This window comes from Pholcus phalangioides, unplaced genomic scaffold (genome assembly GCF_987345545.1).
Source record: "Pholcus phalangioides strain wild (caught in Gottingen) unplaced genomic scaffold, Ppha-v1.0 ptg000003l_1, whole genome shotgun sequence".
Classification (NCBI taxonomy): domain Eukaryota; kingdom Metazoa; phylum Arthropoda; class Arachnida; order Araneae; family Pholcidae; genus Pholcus; species Pholcus phalangioides.
Genome location: NW_028301596.1, coordinates 49,774,902 through 49,799,775, shown reverse-complemented (window position 1 = coordinate 49,799,775; position 24,874 = coordinate 49,774,902). Strand labels below are relative to the sequence as shown.

Sequence of the window (24,874 nt, the reverse complement as noted above, 5' to 3'; positions counted from 1 at the left end):
CACGATGGAGTTTTCCATTAAGTGACATGCTCGCTACCAGCAGATAATGTTGAAGGTGTCAGTTGCATCTGACATCGACGGCGAGATAATTGTAGTTTAATCGAACTCCAGATCAATCTGCAACTCTCCGGGAGAGGCAACCTTGGCTATGCTCCAGGGCCTACATGTAATTAATTGCGGCCATTACTCCAGCTCCCATTAACAACGCTAAAATTCTTTACCCCAAAAATTTAAAAAAAAATAACCACGGATATAAGCGTAAAAAGTAACGGAATGTTTGTAATAAAATGCATTGAAGTATTTTAGAAACAAAAATCTTGATCCTTTTATATGTTCCGATAATATTTCATTTATATTTAATGGAATTTTCGGATGGAATTAATTCCATGATAAATATTAATGGGGAAAACGAAATATTTTATTATTCAGATGATGTGTTTATCCTCTATCAAAAAAAGAGTGCTATTTTGGAGCATACGAAGTTCTCAACTCGAGTAATATTTAATATTTTGATGGAAAAATTTTTGATAACTTAATTATCATTGCGTATGTACCTTTTTATAACAAAAATAAATATTTATTGTTAGATATTCAACTGATAGTTTTTCTTTTCAGAGATCTCGATGTTATTTAATTATTATTCTTTTGTTAGATCAATGATTTTAATTTTTCATTTCCTCTTAAATTTTGAAATTTAATGATGAATTACTAGTTTTTTTTTACTGACTGAGTTGAATACATTTTCTCAGGGCGTACCGAGTCTTTAAGACTCCCATAAGCTTCCCTGTTCGATGCTGCTCCGTACGAGCTGGATGATGAAGTTCAGAAACTGTTTGTATGTGATAGTTGAGTGTACGTGTATGAGAAGCGTGTCAATAAAAGATAATAAAATTTACAGCCTATGCTGTACTCAGAGAGTCAGTACATGTCATATTAACTGATATTGTGGTAGAAGTAAACCCCTTATAAATAGTTTGTAAATTTTTTTTTAAAAATGTTCCTTTATTATCTGTCAATCTAAACTACAGGGTGGGCAAAAAGTCCATAGAAACTTTAAAAATTAATAAAAACCGGAAAAATAATCGAAATAAAAAACGGTTTGAGGGGTTAGCATCGCTGGTTTACGGGAATTCTTTCAAGACAGGAAAATAACTCAAAACTGCAGATAGATGGCGCTAGTACGAGCGACTTCGGTGGAAATATGCCAATGAGACAGTTATAAGAACTGGTGCTCCTAATCCAAAACAAGTTCACCGTTGTGAACCGTGAATGTGAACAAGGACGCTGAGTACGAAGGATAAAGCTTTGTTGGTGAAGCAGTTTTACGTGAACCAGGAATCAGCGACCATTGCCTTGCGTAAATTCCGAGTTTAGAAAAATGTGAGGACTGGAAAAAAGCTTTTAACAGCGACAGGCCTCGTAAAGCTTGTTTAGTGGTTTGGGAGACTGGAAAGGTGGAAGATCGTGCAAGAGCCGGACGACCATGTTTAAGGAAGGCACGTTCGCCGCTTGTTGCAGCCGAAATGAAAACGTTATCGTCCGAATCAGCTGCAGGGACCAGCAGTGCTCGTGAAGCTGTCAGACGCTTGGGCTTACCACTATCCTCGATACGCAAATGGATCCTTGATGGATACTTCATGGAATAACTGATCTGTAACCATACAGATTGCAGTCATGCCATGAACTTTTACCAGCGGATACCGTACAGAGGGAAGGGGAAGCATTTGCGAATTGGGCCTACTACAAAATCGAACAGAATCCCATCTGGATTTTAACATCTTGTGGGCAGATGAAGCTCTTCGTGGCGACGTTAATACCCATAACTGTCATATCTGGGTGACGTTTAATCCACGTGAGTACACGCAGAAACATTTGCATTCCCCAAAAGTGATAGTGTGGTGTGGGTTCACAGGTTCGTTCACCACATAGGACCCTTCTTCTTTGAAACGCAGTACCCAGTAAATGGGTGGAAAACGGCTACACGGTGAATGCACAGCGTTATTTAACGCTTCTGTGCGAGATATTTAACGCTGTGGTGCCATGTTTGCGTGAAAGAGATGCGCTTTCTACCGTCCCGTTTATGCAAGATGAAGCAACTAGTTATACTGCTATTCTGGTCAAGGCATTCCTGGTAGAGACGTTCGGGGAAGACAAATCATTAGCAGGCGTTGCTGGTTCCCATGGCCTACTCGGTCTCTAGATTTGACACCGGCAGACTTCTGGTTATGGGGATTGGGGATATTTGAAATCCCGTGTGTATCAATTCAGTCTATCCAATCTTTTGGAACTGAAAGATGCGATCCGCTGAGAGATGCATCCGGACCTGCTGCACTCTGCCGTTGCTGGATTTGTGATTCGCCTGCAATGTGTTATACCCAGTGGTGGTGGTCGTCACGTGGAACACATACTGCTCTAATAAACGATTTGGAGGCATTCTGTTCGTTATTTCCCTGACTTTCTTTGACTTGTGTACGTCAGCGCTACCTATTGACGGTTTTTGAGTTATTTTTCCTGTTTTAAAGAAATTCCCGCGACCTTGCGATGCAAACCCTAATACCGATAGATAAAAACAAAAATCATATCCAAATGAATGCCACTACTAATACATAACCATTACATGTACAAGATATAGCATGTACTAACGGGACCCGAACAAGAATTTTTATGACATTCCCGTTACAATGATGTAAATGTGATAACTACAAATGTTCTCCATTCAGCTCTTCTAGCGGGGGTGCTTGGCGGGAGGACACGAATGGTTTCTTAATAATCATTACATGTAGTTTTTATTTTATATACATCCTCATTTTTTTTCTTTAACAAATATAACCAGCCAGAAAGAACGAGCCAACCAAAAACAACAAGGCCAAAGTTGATCCTTAGTTAAGGCTCTCTCTCCAGACAATCTCCCATTTAAACTAATCCCACATTGCTCACCAAAATAGGTTTAGACGACTCGGCCTGGCAGTTATATATATGTATATAAATGTGTATTTCTCTCCTTTCCCTCTATTCAAGTTCTTCATGCATTTCATGTCCACAACACGTGTGCGTACTCGTACGTATTGTCGTATTCATGTTGTTCACCGTGTAAGGTGCTAAGCGAGATGGCACAGGTGATCCCTAATTATATATATGACCCCACAGAATATTTCTATTTTGTATATTTTCATCAAATCCACCGGAGCGAGTGGACTCAACCCAATAAATCTGATGCTGGCTTCTAGTTTACAAGTTATCAAACCCATTTGCTCACGAATAAGATGTTAAGCGAGATGACTCGCTCCCCCCGATGAATATTTTATGTTTCACAATAAGATTCTCTCAATTTTGTTTGGTTTCTTTTTGTATCCTATGTATATAATATGGCGAGTGTAAGATAACAGATGAGATGGCATTGGGAGCCCCCTCCAATTGCTTTTAAAATATACTTCCATCTTAATATGTGTACATTCATCTTTAACGAAACCCAGAAACTTTTCTCCAACTCCCAGCCCCATCTTGTCTGTAATCACCACAAAATTTGTTAATCGCGACAGTACGCAATTATCCGGGGAAAATATGGTATAAACATTTTGTATGTTATTTTGTTGATTTTTCTTTTTTTCAAACAAAATAAAGTGTTCCGGACTCTGCCACGAAGCTGGGCTGGAAGATAAGTCCAAAGCTGGCAACGGGATAAGTCCAGCGGCAAAGTTCTGGAGTTCATTCATTCAGCGATGCTGACCCTGCAAACCGTTTTCTATTTCGGTTATTTTTCCGGTTTTTATAAATTTTTAAAATTTCTACGGAGTTTTTGCCCACCCTGTATAAACTAATGCTCTATCGCCATTTTTCCCCGCACACACTCCTTTTCTACTGTTGATTTCTTAAAATACATTATTGAATTTACAATTTGTTAAGGAATCTGTACAATTTAAAAAAAAAAATCTCCAACTTTTCTGTTCAATTATTTCGTCTCATCCTTCATTTGTTAAATATTTGTTTTCCAATTTTTTTTGTCTTTGTTTTTAATGATGTGTCAATTTTTTTTTGTATTTATTGTGTCTGTTTTTAATGATGTGTCAATTTTTTTTTGTATTTATTGTGTCTGTTTTAAATGATAATTATTTTTCTTATTTTGTGTTTTCTTCACATATTATTCTAACACTTATTTTAGGTTTTCTTTAACATATATTTGAATGTATAATTTTTAATTTTACTCTGCAAAAGCTAACTTTTTTTTCTTTGTGACGGGGCATTAGTCCCAAAACAAAATAACAAATACTAATTGATCGATATCGAATGTTCCGGAAAAAAATTCTATGAAAATAAATCGGTTTTTTCCAACTGATAACTTTCTTTTCAGATATCGACGCTGTTTAATTGCTATTATTTTTTTGGTAGATGAATAATTTAAATTCTGCAATTCGTACAGCAAAAAAACTGACAAGGATGAAAAAGAGAAATCGAATATTAAATATATTTCGAAATTAAATAATATTTTATAATGAATTTTCCTCAAAAAAATTTAACTGTCAATCTAAATTAAAACACTTCATCTCTTCTTTTTTTTCAACTCCTTTTCTTTCTATCATTATTATTTTTTATATATTTGTGAATTTCCAGTTTTTTTGAATGATTTGTATAATTTTATAATTTTCAGTTTTTAGAAATTCCTCTAACAGCAGTCAATCTGAATTATAAACTAATGCCCTATCTCCATTTTTCCCCCACTTCTTTTTTCTAATGTTAATCTTTTTGAATTTATGATTGAATTTACAGTTTTTTCCAGACATTGGTACAATTTAAAAACAAATTTTTTAGTTTTCTGTTCAATTACTTCGTGTTATTTTTCATTTTCAAATGTTTTGGTGTATTTTGAAATGCTATAAAAGATGTCAAATTTTTCGAATGTGCGTGTTTGTTTTAAATGATTACTATTTTTCTTATTTTTTTGTGTTTTTTTCAGTTTTACATATATTTGCTTTATATATAATTTTAAATTTTTACTGTGTATAAGCTGATATTGTTTTTGTTTTTGTGACAGGGCATTAGACCCAAAAGAAAATAACAGAGATTGATTGATCTATATTGAATTTTCCGTAAAAAGAAATCCTGTGAAAAGTAAATCGGTTTTTTCAACTGATAACTTTCCTTCCGGAACTCGATGTTATTTAGTTATTATTATTTTTTTTTGTTAAATCAATAATTTTAATTTCGGAATTCGTACGAAATTTAAAAGAAAAAATAATTTGACAAGAACGAGAAGAAAAATTGAGCATTGATATATTTCGAAACTAACGTTCTTTTATATTGAATTTTGCTGGGAGAAATTGACCTGTAAATCTAAATTGAAATACTTTATCTCCAAACTTTTTGTTCTACTCCTTTTCTATTATTACTTTTTTTTGTAAATCTATTGGCGAATTTTTCTAGTTTTTTGAATAATTTGTAAAATTTCACGTTTTTAGAAACTCCTCAATCACCTGTACATTTTAATTATAAATTAATGCTCTATATCTCCATTTTTTCCCCACTTCTTTTCTACTGTTGATTTTTTTAAAATCTATTATCAAGTTTCCAGTTTTTTAAAGAAATTTGTATAATTTTATAAAAACTCATCTAATTTTATAAAAAATTCATCTAATTTTACAAAAATTCATCTAATTTTACAAAAATTCATCTAATTTTACAAAAATTCATCTAATTTTACAAAAATTCATCTAATTTTCTGTCGAATTATATCGATTCAATGTTTTTAAGAATGTGCCATATTTTTCACATTTGAAATGCATGTTTTTTAACGAATAATATTTTTCTTCAGTTTGACACATATTTGCATACATATATATAATTTTTACAGTACAAAAGCTAACTTTTTTATTTGTAACGGGATATCAGGCACTAAATAATAAAGATTGATTGATTGACTGATATTGAATTTTCGGGTGAAAAAAATGACCTGACAGTGTTAAATGTTTTTGTCATGAATTGGCGTGAAAAAAAATTAAATAAAACTTCGATCTGAAACACAAATGAAAGGAGAAAAAAATGGATCCGAAGATTTCAGCGCCCCCTGCAGTGCGAAAATATCGCCCTGCTTAAACGTAGTTACGGATTGGTACCACACATTACAAACTTTGTCACCTCCGGAGCAGGATCTCTCTATTTCCTCTCGATTTGATGGAAGAAAAATAAAACGGTGGTTATATATGCCACGTGGGACACAATGATTATAATAATTTCGATAACAACATCGCTGTCAGTTTGTTTTGATAGCGCTAATGCTCATAAAGACTGAAATCGCAAAGACCTTCATGGCCATTCTTAAAAAGTGTTGTTGTATGAAGAGTGTTAGGAGTGGAAGTTTTGCCTCTGGAATTTATACCATGGTGAGCGTTTCTAATGTTTCTCTATGTCTTCACCTGCAGCGCAGTAGTAATCAGTAATGCCCCCTTCAAAACGCCATATCGTAGCATTTCTTTTGGTTTTCAGCAGGTGCAAATTGATGGGTATAGGAAAATGTGTTCCATTGAGAAATCAGTTTACAAATTATTTGGGATTTTTAATGTTAGAAAAGAAGCTTTTACCCATTATATACCATTGCCACTTTTTTCAGGAGCTTGTTTTCTCTTCGGGACTTTTATTTTATTAATTTTGATTGTTGAATCTAAATTTTGAACTGACTGCCATAAAAGTTACAAAGTAAATAAGAATATTTTTAAAAAATTAATAAACAACAAACAATTAATTAATAATAAATAATTTTGATTTAATAACACTTTTTTTTCCTTCACACAAACAGTTTTTCTTTTATATTTCATTCATGTTATTGCAATTTTTCTTCGTTTTCAGAAAGTTATGTAATAGAGTTTTGGCATAAAATGGGATGAGGAGAGAAATGTCGTCGATAGCGCTAAAAGGGTTAATAATCTATGGTAAACCCCCATAAAAACGTATTGATTTTTTTCACACAAAAACGAATGCAAAGTGGTGCTGTTAGAATATTTTTAATTGGAGGAATACATCAACACAACAATTTAATTAACTATATAGGGATTTTAATTGGCTAAAATGGTCGATTAAGTGTAAGGTATTGAGTTTGCTTTAATTTTAATGTCATATATTAACAGATAAAATCTTGCTTCACAAAGATGAATAGCTATTTCACTGAATTTCATTTTTGATTCCCTTAATATTTGGTGCGTTTTTATATATCTCTGAACACGTACTTTCAACAGCTCTCAAAAAATGACACCGACAAGAAATCAACTTTTTTCTTTATGAAAAAGTATTGTAACTACATAGCTGTGTTTTGCACTGAAATGACATTAAAAGACGTACTTTCTATAAAGAGGAAAAAATCAGGATAGGTTTTGTGAGAAATAGCATCGAATAGGAAATCCAAGGGGTTATAGTTAGAACTATTTTGGTAAAATTCATGGGTTCTATCAAGTTAACTCTACGTGGTCCACCCCCATAGAAATGTATAAAATTTTTTTACAAAAACGGATGTAAATTGTTGCTGTTAACATATTTTTGAATGGAACAATACATGAACACAGCAATTTAAATTAGAATGAATGTTAAATTAGCAAAAATGATTAATGAGGTGTAAACTATGGAGTCTACCTTTATTTTACTGTTATCTATTGACAGATAAAATCTTTCTTGCTTAAGAAAGATGAATAGTTGTTTTCTTGAATTTTTATTTGATTTCCTTAATTTGGTGCGTTTTTATAAATCTCTGAACACACAAACTTTCAACAGCTCTCGCAAAATGACACCGTCGACAAGGAATCAACTTTTTCTAGATGAGAAAGTAATGCTCTTATACAGCCGTGTTTTGTACCAAAATGACACTAAAAGATAAAATACCAAAAAATATTGAGAAAATGAAATAAGTATAATGGGTATTTTAACCATTTATTTGCCATGTATATCTAAATGTACACTGGACCATAGGGGATTAATGTGAAAATCATTTCTGTTTTGGGATGGTAATAAATCATGGAAGTATTTTGAAATGGTGCAATATATCTTATTTTCATCGTGTTATTGGAATTTATTGCTCTTGATCGATATCTTGGGTGACGGGAAATAAATATTCTTCTCTCTTTTAGGGATTTCAAGAGTTTTTTTCTTTGGACTTGCTTTTATTTTATAAAAAAGTTATTTTTCCTTCATTTCTGTCTTAACGGTATAATTCCGCTTTTATTTTTGAAAGAAACTTCAACAAAGAAGATTTTTGAAGAGCGTTATGTCATAGTGTTACTTTAATTGTTATGGGTAGTGATATTGATATACAGTAATTACCCGACTTACGTATCCCCCTAGTTGTGAGAGAGATTTTGGAGTCCCGCACATTTCCGAAACTCAGGCATAATCAGGGAATTATTGTTGAGATGGTAGAGATTAATTGGGTGGTAAAATCAAGTAAAGAATTATTTTATTGGAAAATTATATCTGCGTATCTCTCTTGGAATCCGGCTCATGAAATGAAATCGGGAATTTCCCGGTAGAAAAATAAGGTTGAACGAAATTACAACTCCATACTTATTAGATGTGCCAAAGAAATTTTCATTACCAGAAACGTATTTAAGAGGCTGCAATTAATTAATTTTTACTAAAGCTAAATATATTAATATATAATTTAGATATTAAGGAATTACACTGTATATATTTAATGAACAATTTTCAAGAAGAATTATTTTTCGATTAATTCCCGATATTTTACCGGGCCCAGTTTAATATACCAGTGAACCAACCACGTTCAAGAATTCCATCCGTCGGTCCCACCTACAGAGTATACGCATCAGAAGTCCAATATGTGAATTCGAGTTAGTTGAAACTCTCATTAAATGTTCATTAATATTCATTAAATAGTTCAATTAAAAGAAATTATCTTCTAAATTTTCGTCATCGGTTATAAGACATCAATTATAGTTACCAATTATAGTCATAAGTTATCAATTGTAGTCAGAGTAACATTGTTACAGTGGTTCTCAAAGCACGCTATGTCACGCTCCGGGATTCAAAAAAAGACTGGACAAATCTCCAGAACTTTACGTGTCTATATAGGTGAGCTTAAAATAATTACTTGCAAAAGAATCGGTGTTTTACAGATTTATATATTATATCATTGTAACACCGCGAGCAGCAGCCGAGACGGTGTTACATACATTTTCAGGTGTCGGCCTTTGATAATAATAGAGCCGCCACAACATGAAGGATACCGTAATACCATCTAGTATAAAGGAGGTGTATTGAGAAAAATGGGGCCCTTCTTTTGCCAGTAGTGGTGTGCAAAGACAGGTCGTAGAGGAAAATAACAGAGTAGCGCATGAGAAGTTTCGCTTTTCTAGAAGAAAAAGGTTCCGATGTATCGGAGATGTCGATTTTTGGTGGTGAGTGCCAATATAATTCATTGTAATTCTTATATGTTATGTATGTCTCTCTTTCAGTCAAGAACTTAGACAAGTCAGAATTGTACATGCTCTGACCAGTTTTGTTAGAAAACACTCATATTTCGTATAAGAAATAAATCACTGCATATATTTTTATACAAATACAAAAACAACGCCACAACAGGCAAAATGCCCAACGAGGTGGCTGAGAAAAAGATGCCCATAAAAATATGGATGTCATATATTTCAAAAATACAGCAACCCAATGAAAAATGCAATTAATAAAAATTATAACAATATATACACGAGATAAAATATTATACAATGCCCATAAAGAATACTTATGGTTGTCTTATTCTAAGAATGGATAGCTTCTGGATTTACCCCAACATGTTTACCGTATTTCTTTTTAAACGTGTCTATTGTGTTACAATTTACTACCTCCGGGGGTAAGCTATTCCATTTATTAACAACCCTATTAGAGAAAAATTCCCTGCGACACCATAACCTTGCATTGTCCCTCACCAATCGATACTGGTGTCCCCTTGTAAAAGCAGTCAATTGGCGGTGTACTAAAAGTTCATGGTCCATCCTATCCATCCCATTGAAAATTTTGAACACTTCTATAAAACGGAAACCTGTCTGGAAATGAAAATAATTTTTCAGTCTCCTGACCTTCCACTTTAGGGGACGTTCAAGTATTACGTAAGTAAATTTTTAGCCATTTTTGACCCCCCCCCCCCCTGTCAGCAAAGTTTCGTCATCAGCTCTGCCTCTTTGAATCCTAACTCATATTTTCATAAAAGGTGTTTGATGACGTTAGCAATATCCAAACCCGCCCCCCCCCTTCCCCCTTGTCATCAAACGTCAGCAAATCAGAAACCCCCTCCCTCCATCGATGATGACGCAATACTTGAATGACCCCTCATACATTTCACTGTATTAATCTTTTTTTTTTTTTGCTCATAGAGTCGACACTAGATAATATCTAGTGTCGGACGATATAACGACCCCTTTCGTCCCGTCAAAATCGGACGTTATATTGGGCGTTATATCGAAAGTAAAACATATATGATAGTCGTCTCATGAAAATATTTGGGACTCATTGTACCTGTCCTTTTAATGGAATGGTCGCTATAACGTGGGGTCGTTGTAAAGTGCGTCGACTGTATATGCTTTTGTATTGGGTATTTTGGTTATTTGACGTCCATATTTTTAATGGGCGTAATTTTTTTAGCCACTCGATGGGCAATTTGCCTGAGGCTTTTGTATTTTTACTGAACCACACATGCTCCTCGTCCGTATTCCTCTGCGGAACTTCTTCAAATTGGTACATGTTGGAATGTGCGTGTACGTGTCGTGGTTTGTTTGTATGTAACGCTTTTTATAGTGCCACTATATAATTTTCGAACTATGAGTGAGGTGTAGTGATTGAATATTCTTACCGTTGTAGGACTGTTGCTCTTTGAGGCGAGACTTTTCAACATAGAGATCATCTCGCATTCGCGCCTCGAAGTCGGGAACCACAGAAAACCTATTTCAGCTGACCAGCAATGTGGCGTTGGTGGGGTTCAAACGAGTGTCCTTGCGATGCGAGTCCCTCACAGTGACTATTCGGCCGCCACTGCGGTTTCTGGAGAATCAGCACCCCAACTCTTTTTTTTTTATTTGCCGCGGACCACCACCACTACTACTATTACCAAGAACGCCCGCGTGTGTGCGAGTGTGGCCTTGACGTTTTTATGTTGCCTTAGATTTGCTTGTTTTGTGATGCACTGGTGTCACCATCTGTCTCCTATATTATGAAGAGAAAATGGTAAATGCCGGAATTTTCAGGTTATATGTAAGTATCGAGTTGAAAGTACAGATGGAGCGAATATTCGACTGCTATTCGGTATTCGGGCTATTGGGATCTTTTTCCGAATATTCGGTTCAGCCGAATAAGCTTCGGTGTTCAGCCGAATATCTGTGTAAAATAATCTGAGCGCAACAAACTAATTCCAAAAACTAATATTTTAGTTGGGATTTTTCGCAGAAATTAACAATTTACTGACTATAGTTTTTTGTGTGGTTTGCATCACTTTCCGTGAAAGGTTATGTCAGGGTGAATTTCTAGGATAAGTAAAACATGAAACTGAAAATAGACACTGCAGTTACACAAGTTCACTGAAGAATGTAAAAGAAACGTATTAAGCTAATAAAAGTGGCCAAAGGGGGCGAAGAACATCGAAAGAGGAAAAAATAAGAAAATAAAGACGTCCACTTTGTGATGCATTACTGGTTTAGAGTAAACAATAGTTTGTAAAATTGTAGATATAAAATTGTGATACGTGTGAAAAAAAAATTGATTGTGTAAAAAAATAAGTAATATTAAAATACAATATATTATCGTTAAATTTGATTTGTCAGTATCATGACAACCAAAATCTTTCAATTGTTTGTTTTTAATATATATTCAAATAAAGTGCATAATTAAAATTCATTATCAATCAATAATTTCATTTTCAATTAAAAACATCAATTTCATTTATAATTAATTTTAGGAAGATTGATATGCATAACATATATGTGAATTACAATAAATTACATTGGCACTCACCCAGCACTTCCTAGAGATAGAAGTATTCTGCAGTGTTTGCCATAAAAGTCATTCAGACTACATAGCAAGTTTGCCACATTTTGAAACACAGCATCCTATTTCGTTTCTTCTTATGTTGGCGTAGAATCTTCCTGATTGGCTCACAAATACCGCACAGTGATTGGGTGTGGAGCATAGAAATCGCCAATTCTGAGCCCGACCATTTCTTTTCCCTCACTACGATGATACTGGCAGGAGCAGGGAATTTGTTTTCCCTGAATATTGTGAGGGAAAATGGACTACTTACTGACGTCACAAGCAGACAGCTGAGGCCTTCTATCTCTAGGAAGGGCTGACTCACCACCATAAATCGACATCGATACATCGGAACTTTTTTCTTCCTCCCTAGAAAAAGCGAAACTTCTCATGCGCTACTCTCTTATTTTCCTCTCCGACCTCTCTTTGCACACTACTACTGGGAAAAAAGGACCCGTTTGTCTGAATACCCTTCCTTACACGTATACTAGATGGTATTAGCTGTTTCCCTCATGTTGGTGGCTCTATTATTGTCAAAGGCCGGCGAGGCACCTGAAAATGTAACACGGTCTCGTCTGTGGCTCGCGGTGTTACATCATGGTTTCAGACATGTTGTTGAAAAAAATATATACCCAGGCGTGTCCGGGCAAAATAGATTTGTCCAGCCTCGATATCAATCACTGATGGTCTCGTTGGTTAATATCATAGAATGTCATGTCTACAGGTACCTAGAGTGGCCTCGCGTCTAGCTCTAGAGTTATGCATGAATGTTAGGTCTCGGTTGGGTCACATAGGAAAGTGAAAACTTTTCCAGTCGCATCGGAAGGAGCACTACAAGGCGTCCCATCAATTCGTAAATAGTTCAAAAATTCATAAAAATCGAAAGAATTGGTGTATAAATTGAATTTATGGGATACCCTATTCATAGAGCCTGACATTAAATAGAACTGAGCGCTCACGGGAGCACTCCAAACTCCTAAGCCAAACCAACCATACCAAGCCAGCCGCATAACTGAGTTGAGCTCATTACCACATAGGTCGGGAAGAAATTTGAAATTTACTCGAAACATATAGCCTATATAGTTGTATATGCATATATACGGAAAGCAAATTCCCTAAGCCATTGGGCTTCATTTATGATTGAGCAGGGTCAATTAGGGTCCGCGGATGGTGGGTTGATGTATATGTTGAATTATTTTTTTTGATAGTGATTCCCAAAGAGTATTTTTTTTACACGGCAGTTATGGGTGCCAAAGAATATGAAATTAGGCAGAGGTACCAAGCGATGTTCGAAATCTTAACATCATTCATTATTTTTAGAACGTACAGATTTGTTAGAATTTCAGAAATCCATTGACTTGTTTTCAAAGTACTTTCCTGATATCATCATGCAATTATTATGAATTATTTTCATGCAATTCAGATGCACGTCAGAGCTTTATTCGATACATCTCCAAATTTTATGATATCTGTTGCTATTCTGTCGATTCAAATGAAGTTGATTTATGTCGAAAACCAAGCTAAATACATTTCTTTTATTAGGATTTTTTTTATTGAATTGATAGCATATCTGAAGTTTCTTGATGCATTCATAAAATACAAAACTAAAAAATGCACAGAAAACGAAAAGAAGGTCAGTCGCGAAATTCTCTCACTGGTGCAATGTATTTGAGTGCAGCTGGGATTTAAATCACTTTCAAGGGATTCATCACCAAGCTGTAAATTGCTTTCTTCCACTTGTTCAGACTCTGTTCGAGATATTCCCGGTGGAAGCAATTTTTTGTTTTTTGGTGGCATTCTCATTTTTCATTGATACGTGATGGCATCTCTTTTGCTGGTGAGTGAATGCAACGGATTGTAGAAAAGCACTAAAAAGATTTGGTTTTTCACTACGTAACACAGGTCTGTGGGGAAAAAATTGTCTTAATCTTTTTTTTGTAAATAGTTTTTTGGATGCTAATTATTGAAATAATAATAATAATAATAAAATTCCATCACTTCTTAGTTTTATTACAAATCACGGCCCTAATATGTACGAATTTTTTTTTATATTTAAGATTAGCTGCGGGGGCTTCGCTCGCGTGGATTTAGTATTCTGAACATTCCTCGACGATGATTTCTCCCATACAACATTTGAACCCTTCATGACCCCCTTGGGAGTTCAATTTTAAGAAATCCCGTTTTAGTTATTCTCTATATTATTTATATATTCATATTTATAACTTTAGCGGGTTGGGCCAGCACCTCCTAGAGATAGAAGGTCTCCGCAGTCTGCTTGTGACGTCAGTAAGTAGTCCATTTTCCCTCATAATATTCAGGGGGAATAGAATTCCCTGCTCGTGCAACTATCATCGTTGTGAGCAATAGAAATGACGGACTCAGAATTAGCGATTTCTATGATCCACATCCAATCACTGTACGTATTTGTGAGCCAATCATGAAGATTTTACGCCAAAATAAGAAGAGACGAAATTGGATGACGTGTTTCACAAAATGTGGCAAACTGAATGACGTTTACGGCAAACAGCGCAGAGGCCTTCTATCTCTAGGAGGTGCTGGTTGGGCTCAGTGATGATTGCCCCATGAAACATTTGCACTGCCCTTTTCTCCCCATGACCCCTCTTAGAGGTTGAATTTTGATAAATTCCTCTTTAGAAAGTCTCCACATCACAAAATAGATAACTACTCACCAAATTTCATATTTATTGCTTCAGCTTTAAGCTATTATTTGTGCTCAGCGGTAACTACTCCATGTAACACTTTACTCCACCCTGACCACTTTAGTGTCGAATTTCAAAATCCGCCTTCTTAGTGAGTCTTTACGTCATGAAATCATGAAATAAAACTACTTATCATATTTAATATTTATGGTTTCTGCGTTTTCGGGTCGCCATGATTTCCCTATGTAACCTTTGAACCTCCACCCCCAAATATGGTAATTCGACCCCTAAGGGGGGGATCAGATTATCCTTACACCATAAAATGAAACTACTGCCTAAATTTCATATTTCTGCAGCGATTTCGGCTTGGCGGTGATGAATCAGTGTCAGGACATGCTATTTCATGTGTATAGATTACCGCAATTTTATTTGTATGAACTCCTTAAACATATTTATATATTTTAAATAATAATAATAATAAAAATTCAATAATAATAATAATAATAAAAATTCAATAATAATAATAATAATAAAAATTCAATAATAATAATAATAATAAAAATTCAATAATAATAATAATAATAATAAAAATTCAATAATAATAATAATAATAAAAATTCAATAATAATAATAATAATAAAAATTCAATAATAATAATAATAATAATAAAAATTCAATAATAATAATAATAATAAAAATTCAATAATAATAATAATAATAAAAACTCAATAATAATAATAATAATAATAAAAATTCAATAATAATAATAAAAATTCAATAATAATAATAAAAATTCAATAATAATAATAAAAATTCAATAATAATAATAATAAAAATTCAATAATTACTATTGATTTATCAAAAAAATGTCTAAAAGAAATATTATTACATAATAGAAATAAGTATGGCTTTTCACCTGTTAGGCATTCAGCTTATTTAAAAGAGGGCTATGAAAATCCTGAATTGCTCAACAATGAATTTATTGTTGAAGGTATTTCAGTGATTCTAAGGTGACTTTGAGACGCTGATTCCGAATCTTTCATGGGTTTTGTCAGATTGGCTCTGGTTTTCGAGTTGTTCAGATAAAGTGATAATGACTTATTTCAATAGTTATAAATAAGCAAATCACATTGAAACAGTGTGTTATAAATGAATGTAGTATTGCCAAAGATATTTCAGTGAATTTAGGATGCTATTAGGGCTTATCATTATAATGACACAGCTACGATACAAACGTAAAATATGTATTTATGAAGTGATAAAATAAAAATGTCAAAATATTTTGATTTCAGTTATTGTCTCTAAAATACGAAATCCCTCTGTGAAAACACTGATGGGAAAAAAATTGATTTTACGTTTGAATCGCTAAATGTAAAAAGGGGTCATGTCACATTTTCTCAAATTTTCAGGAAAGACAAAAAACGTATATCTTCTCAAGTAATTTTTTTAGTAAAAAATTTAATTGCTGTGTCTGTGGAATGCATTTAATGAAGCCCTGAGAGAGGATTTTAAATTTTTATTACTCAAGAATAGCCACGAGAGAGTAAAATCTGATACGGACATGACCCCTTTTTACAATTAAACATTTTAGAGCCCCAATTCTCTAATGAAAAGGGTCTGAGGAAAACACATAAATAAACAAATATACGCAATGAAACAAACTTTATTTAGCTTTTTATACTATACAAATTTTCTATTAGACGGGGATCAAAAGCACTCCTCTTCCGGTTGCCTCTAATGAGTTAATGGTTGGCGCACTAAAAATCTGGTCCCAAATATCGTTATACTCCATTGGGATGTGTTTTTTGTTTTATTCAAGTCGTCCCTTTTACTTTGGTTATTGGAATTTATGTTGATGAATAAGCTTTGCTTTGGAGTATTATTGGTGGTACACCAAATTTTCTTAGTGGGAAGATTCGTGAGCCAATACCATTGACGTATTGCGCACAGTAAACTTTGATGCATTCTGGTTGATCAAATCTACATATTGGTCCACTACAATCTCACGTTCTTCTCGATAAGTATTTTTATCAGGGCGAAATCCCTATCACGGTAAAAAAGAATGCCCTCTGATGGGGAAATGAAATTTAATTTCCTCAAAACGTTCAGACTCTACTAAGAACATCAAAAACCTCATCAATGTGTGATTTTTCTTCTGCCCTCCGCAGTTGTCCATATAAAGTTAGAAGATCTTTCCATCTTCAGCTCCATCAATATATTTTTCAATAAGAACATAACTTTATTAGGCCCTTTGCCTACATTTGTTTCGTCATAAACGAAACATTTCATTTCACCATCTCTTAGGTTGTGAATACCGAAGGTATTAACACTCAGCTGCCTAAAATAGTAGATATCTTGTACTGGAATCCGAGGTAAGGATATTTATAGTCAATACACAGACAGAAAATATCGCTGTTTTCTTCGCAAAGCTCTTCAGCTTCTATGATTGCATCAAGAAATTTTTTACTCCTTTTCTGTACTAATAATTACAACATAATTACGTAATAACAACTACTACGTTTTAAACAAAAAACAATAAATAACAAATAACAACAAAACAAAAACAATGTATATAAATGAAGAAAACCTGCTTATGAAGGTAACTCAATAGAAAAAACCCTGCTGCCACCTGTTAGCGGTCTTGAGAACTAAATGTAAAAAAAGGGGCCATGTCCTGGACTTGACACCTTTTTACTTTTAACATCCGTTTTTTCTCAGCATCTAGAGGTGAGACTTGACCCATTTTACCATAAAACGATGCGTCGGTGTCTCTATTACACAAATCCATCAAAACTGAAAAATTGAAAAAATGTGACATGACCCCTTTTTACATTTAGCGATTCAATAACAACTGTTCATAATAATCAACTGAAGTATCTATTGCTGAGATATAAACTGAATTTCGAAAATTATCCTCAGTGATTTATGCTTAAATCCTGGAAAAAATTATAGTCTTATTATCTTAACTTTTCCGATTACAAAAATGCATCTATAATTACAGCAATTATCAGATAAATCCCCTTTAATTCAATCTCGATTATATTTACAAATCTTCATAATCCATGTCTCGATTAAAATAAATGCGATATAATGTTTGCATAAATTTATAATGCACATTTATTTTCGGCGTATAATCTCTTAAAATTCCTTGTAAATATTTTTTTAACCATTTTCTTCTTATAATAAAAGAGTATTAGAATAATATTCATAGTCAATTATTCATTTTTTTTTTACAATTTATTATAGATTATTACACTTTCGTTATCATTAAATGTAAATATTCTGTTTTTTTCTTATGTACATAGAAATATCTATTTTTAAAAATGGAGAATTTTAGTTTGTGAATAAAAAAAAAGCTTATATATAATTTTTTATACGGAAAAAAAAATACTTATCTAAAAGAATATTTTCTTTTGGTTATTATAAATAATTTTTTTTGGGTGAAAAATAATCTCTCATTCAATTCAAAACAAAAACCATTGTTCGTTTTTAATACAAAGAAAAATTAATAGATGACTTTATCGGTTTTCTTCACATTCGGTGAATTTTCTTCTTTCTTTCCTATGATGAAAAATAGTTTTTCTTTCAATTTTTTTCTTTAGGTAATGCATTAATCATGTAAGATGGTATTGATATTGAGATCATATAGATTAACCGTAATAGTTATAATATGAAATCAATATTTTTAAAGTTTATGGGAAAATAGGAAACTGATCGAGATAACATTCCGCAAGTCGAATTAAAGTGAATTCTTTTTTTCGTTATTTAATATTTAAATTTATTAATATAATTTCTGATTTTGGTTGTTATTTGAATAATCATGTTAGTGTTTGATTGGATTAGCATTCATTGAATCTCTACTTATTAATTCGATTTTTTTGTGGAATTAAGATTATTGATTGCTTATCCCACGCGAAGAGAAATCTTATTTCGTCTTAAAAAATTGTTAAGCTTATGAGAATCCTTATCTCCTTGAGTCGATACCGGATAAAAATGTCATTTTTGGTGGTTTCAGATAATTTTAGGATTTTAATTTTTTATAATTAATGATAGATTTAGATAGTTAATTTTTTGATTTTAACAGCCAGTTTTCGTACATTATTTTATGGAAAAAAAAAATCTGATGGGTGGATACCATTTTAGTTCATAAAAGTGCTTAAATGAATGCTTATTTGCAGTCCAGTCCGAAAAATCGTTATACTCATCATTAGTAACTCTACCTAAATCAATACTAGATTTTTTTTTCTATTCATATTCTTATCCACCTGTTTGCATTACACATTTAAAACCTGTAGTTTTAATGCGCACTCACATCAAAAAGCTATAGCCACGTTTTAGTAAAGCCTGAAGAAAAAGAAATTAATGAAGCAATTTCACCCAAATTTCTGAACAAACCAACTGAATGGATATGATGTCTGGTCTTAACACATACTCGAGGGTTCACCTGTACATTCTTTTTCTATTAAAACAAATCTTGGAAATGCTATATATACTAATGCTATATATACTATGCTATATATACTATGCTATATATAATTTGTATTTGTGTTGTATTACCCTTTTCACACCTGAGTCAAAACTAACAAATCAATTTTCTTTAATGATTGATTTGTGTTTATTGTACGCCAAAATGCTCTTTAAAATAAAATAAAAAATTATTTAATTAATTTGGGTCTATATCTTTATTAAAACCATTTGAGTTCGGTATATACATGTTTGTACCTAAGACCTTAACTCGAAAAATGAATCATTAAAAACCATTTAAAGCTGTTAAAAATGAAGTACCCATGCGTATATCTCTGGAGCGAAGAGGTTAAGGCCGTTATGAAAAATTAGATATTTTATAATTAATTCATTATAATTTTATTAACGTTCTAACAATGAATCCTACGAAACTATTGGTTAATTTCATTTCGTTTTCAAAGTGAGTTTTTAAGTGTTTTTTACAGCAAAGTATACCGGTTTTTTTGTCTGAAAAACCACGGATCGATGCCGGTCTGTCCGAGAAATGTCAACCAATTCATGTATGGCCGTATTCACCGACAGAATTTAAACTACAATCGCAGGTTAAAGGATTAGCGATCGACACGGATTGGTTAAAATCCTCAATTTAACCAAAATCCATCTCGATCTTCAATCTTTCCACCTGTGATTGTAGTTTAAACCGTGTCGGTGAATACGACCGATAATTATCATGATCGTCGTCGTCGTCATCATCAACCATTTTCAATCCGTTGCTGGATGAAGGTCTCCTCTAAAAAATTTTTACATTTTACTCTGTCCGATGCTTTAGCCTCTCCAGTCGACTCCAGCCACTTTTTTGATCTCGTCGATCCATCTTGTGTGGGGGACTCCTTCTTGGACGTTTAGTACCACGGGGGTACCAACCCAGAATACTTGCGGTCCATTTGTTGTTCTGTCTTCTAGCAATAAGCCCAGCCCGTATATATTTTTAGAGGGTTTTTGGCCGTAATCCTCCCATCCGCGTCCGTTCGCCACGCGTTAAACATGGCTACTTATGGGATGCACCACGAGAAGGTGCGGATTGGACCTTAAGCGTCTACTCCTAGTCGATTTCGATTTCTTCAAGTCCTCATAATGAAGTAATTGAACCAATTCATATAGCAACAACAAAATTTTATACTTTAGTTAAAATATTACACAATCTCTCTACATATATACAGTAAAACCTCTCTTTTGCTGTCACCAGCGTTTCAAAAAAAAAAAAAAAAATCGTCCGTAAAAGAGGAGGACCGTTAGAGGGGGTGACCGTTAATCAGGGGTTTGAAAAGCACACTCTCATTATACAAGCGGTAATTGTTATTTGGCCGTAAACGTAAAAGATGGGTGACCGCATCTGATGGGTGTCCGTTAAGAGGGGTTTCACTATATTAGTTTTTGTTTCTGTCTCAGCCGAAATTAATTATATGCATTATTTCTTCTATTTATTTATTTTTTTGCAGCTCACAAATTATTTCTCTTATTGACGGTATAATTATTTTCTTGCCGGACCCCAAGTTATTCCAACCATTCATCTATTTTTTGCCAGACTGAAAATTATTTTCCTATTTAATGTTTCTCTTATTTATTTTTGGCCGATATGCAAATTATTTCTATTTATTTATTTTATGCCAGTGCTCAAACTGTTTCTCTTATTTATTAATCGGTGGTCCGTAAATTATATTACCCATTACCCCCGGCCCGCAAAGTTGCTTAGCTACCGGTCCGCGGTTGTAAAAAGGTTGTAGAGCAGACATAGAGGATTTTTCCCTTTGAAGTGTTTATCCGCCGTGCATGCATTTAAATAAGACTTACGATGATAGCCATATATTCTTTAGCTTAATACACTGAAACCCCTCTTAACGGACACCCCTCGGATGCGGCCACCCTTCTTTTAGGGGATAAAGAGTAATTTATCTTTGTATAATAAAAGTATAAACTGTAACCCCTCTTTTACGGACGAATTTTTTTTGCCCCGCCGGTGTCCGCAAAAGAGAGGTTTTACTGCAATTGATTTTTCCGTCCTCTGGTTGATTCAAGTACCTATCTGTAATGTCGTTGGTGGCTTTTTCCACATTCCTTTCACTTAATATATTTGCGTAGGTTCAGGTTATTCGCGGAACACAGTATATCAGCATTTAGTTGGACGTAATAATAAATTTTCTCAGAAGATAATTGTTTGGTACGTGAGGAATCAGAAATATTTGCATCAAGTAAAAAGGGGGAATGAGATTGTTATGTGATATCTTATACAAGGGCAAGTACCATTAATATTGTCTTTTGTGTCTCTGATAAGTATCCCGTGAATTATTACCCCGTTGTTATCTTTTATTTACGATAACTGCGGGGGCATTTTTCTACGTGATTATATTATTAGGTATGTATTTTTACTGTAATTTCTGGGTTAGGTTTTTGTGGACGTGAAGATAATTGGGTATATCGCTGGGGAAAAAAAACACATACACATAAACAAAATGTTAACATGAAATTCGGCTTTAGCAAGAGACCTAATCAATCATGATATTCAGAAACAACGTAAAATGATCCATCAGTGATTTACTGATTTATTTCAACCTGCTCTGCTCCTGTTTTATTTCTCCCCGTTCCAAACAACATGGGGGAAATGTGATCGATTGTGAAAGATTTCTATTCTGCGGATCTTGGATTTTCGGTAAGCACAGAAATATTAGAATTCACTCGTATATATTCAGAAAAATACAGAAATATTCAAAACGCTCAGTTTAATACTTTGGATTTATTCAGGGATTTATATAAACTTACTTAGGAATAGGAAGAAAAAAAAAATCTTCTTATAGATCAAGTTTTCGCTTCGTAAATATCGATCAGGAAATAAGAATACATTCTGGAATAATAATAATAATAACAAAAAAAAAATTTTCATGTTGAAGTTGTCTCGGCAATCTTGGATTTCATCTCAGAATGGCTGAATGAATCTGGATTTTTCTGACGAAAGAGCTGAATATCCCGGAATCAACTTTTATTCAGCTGCCATGTCGCCAATTTTTATTTCTGTGCGAAAGAAAAAGACGATCTTGGAGAGAAAGTCAGAAATTGAAGTAAAAGGGAAAAACACACAAATTGCATCAACATGATTTTTAGGATTAGATATGGCTGTTTTGTTTCCCTCGTGACATCAAGATTTCGTTTCTTTTATTCTGCGTGGAGAGGAGGAATAAATTGAATGGAAGTAAAAGTCCGGTAGTCCGTTTTATTATGGTTTCTTGAGGTCTTTTGAATTCCAAAGAAAAGATGAATTATGTTAGTGATCTCGAATCTTTCTCGTCGGTTGTTATATGTATTCCGGCTATAAATAATCTTGTATCCTTGTAGGGTCTCGTATCCACTGGAATGTCTGTAAATTCCAGAAAACATCGAAGGTTCTGGAAGTGTAAATGTCACCAAAACACATACATAGACTTCAATACACGAAAAGCGTGGCACTGGGTTGCGAGAAATGCCCTGAAATAGATTTCAAACTTTCAAAGTCACTTAATGAAACAGACTTAAGGCAACTGATTACGCGCGGGGCACTTAAAAAAAAAAGGAAAAAAGTGTGTGTTGTGATTAGGGTCACCATACGTCCCGTATTGCCTTGGACAGTCCCGGTTTTTTTTATTTTTCTGGCCGTCCCGACTGGTTTTTTGCAAAAAGTTCCCGGTTTTTGTCGTTTTCAAACAAGGCCAACTTGAATTTTTATTCTTCATCGAAATCGAAAATTATTTTTCAACTCATAAATTATACCATGATAATTACAGTCAACCTCTCTTTCTCGAAAACTATTTCTAGAAAAACTCTATATCTCGAAAAATGAAAATATCCTTGCGTTTACTGCACTAAATCAATGCATTTTCATCTCTGTGTCTCGAAGTAATTTTCGGAAAACTCTTCATCTTGAGGGCTAAGCCCAATGATGGTAAATAGAAAACACGTAAATTCATTTTCTTCCCCGAAAATCTGATTCTTCTCTTAAGGTGAAAGAAACTTACAAGAAAGGATCATTCCTATTACTGCCGGTTGTGTTGAAGGATCTTTTCAATCATAAGCGGATATTATGATTGAAGGCGGGGGGGGGGTGTGGAGGCCATGTGAATGGATTATTCAGCACGGTAAAAAGTCAGCCAACAGACAATTAAAAATTGTTTAAAAAATGCAGCGGCTTTGAAATCACTCATCGCATTGATGAAGGATCAAATCTTGATCGGATCACTTGAATTTCAACGGTGCTCAGAACAAATACAAATACAACACCACAACAGGAAAATGCCCAATGAGGTGGCTGAGAAAAAGATACCCATAATAAATGAATCGCTAAATGTAAAAAGGGGGGTCATGTCTCATTTTCAAGTTTTCAGGAGAGGCAAAAAACATATATCTTCTCCAATAATTTGTTTTTAGTAAAAAATTCAATTATAGTATCTGTGTAACAATGCTGAAGGTGAAATTTCATAATATTAGGGCATTACTAAAAACATTTGAGGTTAGAAATTTCATTTTCTGATTTTACGGAAATGAACCAGTTCACTACAAACCCTCAGCATCTTGACCGATACTGGAATCATTGCTGAATGTACGGCCGACGAAAATACAGCTGAAGATGCTCCTGAGGGATTATAAAAAAGTAGCAGTGAAAAATGTTGAACTCATGCTGTAAAGCGCTGCACCATTTTCTGGAGCAAACTGAGAAGATTGGACCCAAAATGTTTGCAGATCCTGCTAATATAGATGAAATTGTGGAGGCTCTCAAAGAGCATAAAATATGCATTAATCTAAGCTTATGGACGATTTTAAAAGTCATGTAAATAAACATGAGAAGAGAGAGAGCTGAAAAAAAAAATTCGAACGTAATTTAGTGTATTTTCATACACTGTGATTGAACATTGATTGTATACGGTACCCAGTAATTTCAATAGTCTGTAGTAAAATATAGTAATGTATTTTTTTAAAGTTTTAATCAATGGAATTTTTCGCCATTTTTGACATTTTTTCTTTTTTACTAAAAAAACTCCATTTTTCGAAAACCCGCTATCTCGAAATTTTCTTCCGAAGAAAGCATATAGTACGATTCATCATGCTTGCCAACGAGACGGGACGCTTGGATATTATGCATAATCACCGTTGAAAAAGATAATTTTTTGTAAGTACTTATTAAATTCCCCAATGAAGCTTAGGCCACTGTGCGTGACCGTCGATAAAAGTGATAAATTTAGGGAAATCTAAACACCAAACTTACCAAACTGCTCGACGATTAAGCATAATAACCGGATTTATCACATTTATTGTAACAGTTCTATCTTCGAATAAATTATCAGTATTTCACATGATGCAAATTCATTGAAAAATCGTTTTCTTTTGTCTCGTTCTTTACGAAATTTTCAATTTACGGGAACTTTAAGTTTATGGATGAATTCACACTTCGGAAATAAGATTTTCCATCGATAAAAAAAGGCGCATTGAAGAATTTATAAGCATCGTAATTGGCATTTATGCTGTTTTTTCCTCATCGTGATTTGAGGAGGTTATTCTCACACTCAGCGACGCGGGATCTTAACACGGAACATCGAACACGTTTCCCCTGTGCATATAAATAATACAAAATATTTCGTGTTATTAAATATTTAAATGACCCAAGAAATCACTACAGGGCTCGTGTTAACAGGGAAAAGATCGTGATCATCTTTATTCACGCGTTT

General features: G+C 33.8%; 1 protein-coding gene across 2 annotated transcripts in view; it reads left to right on the top strand.

Annotated features, from left to right (window-relative positions):
- The first annotated feature begins 6,140 nt into the window (after positions 1-6,140).
- The window catches only part of LOC149088760 (uncharacterized), a 309,610-nt gene continuing 290,876 nt past the window's right edge, over positions 6,141-24,874 (top strand). For both annotated transcript variants that reach the window (XM_089253079.1, XM_089253070.1), the window contains exon 1: positions 6,141-6,374. In XM_089253079.1, the coding sequence (XP_089109205.1) occupies positions 6,267-6,374 (108 nt within the window). In that variant the 5' untranslated portion in view covers positions 6,141-6,266. The remainder of the gene's footprint in view (positions 6,375-24,874) is intronic.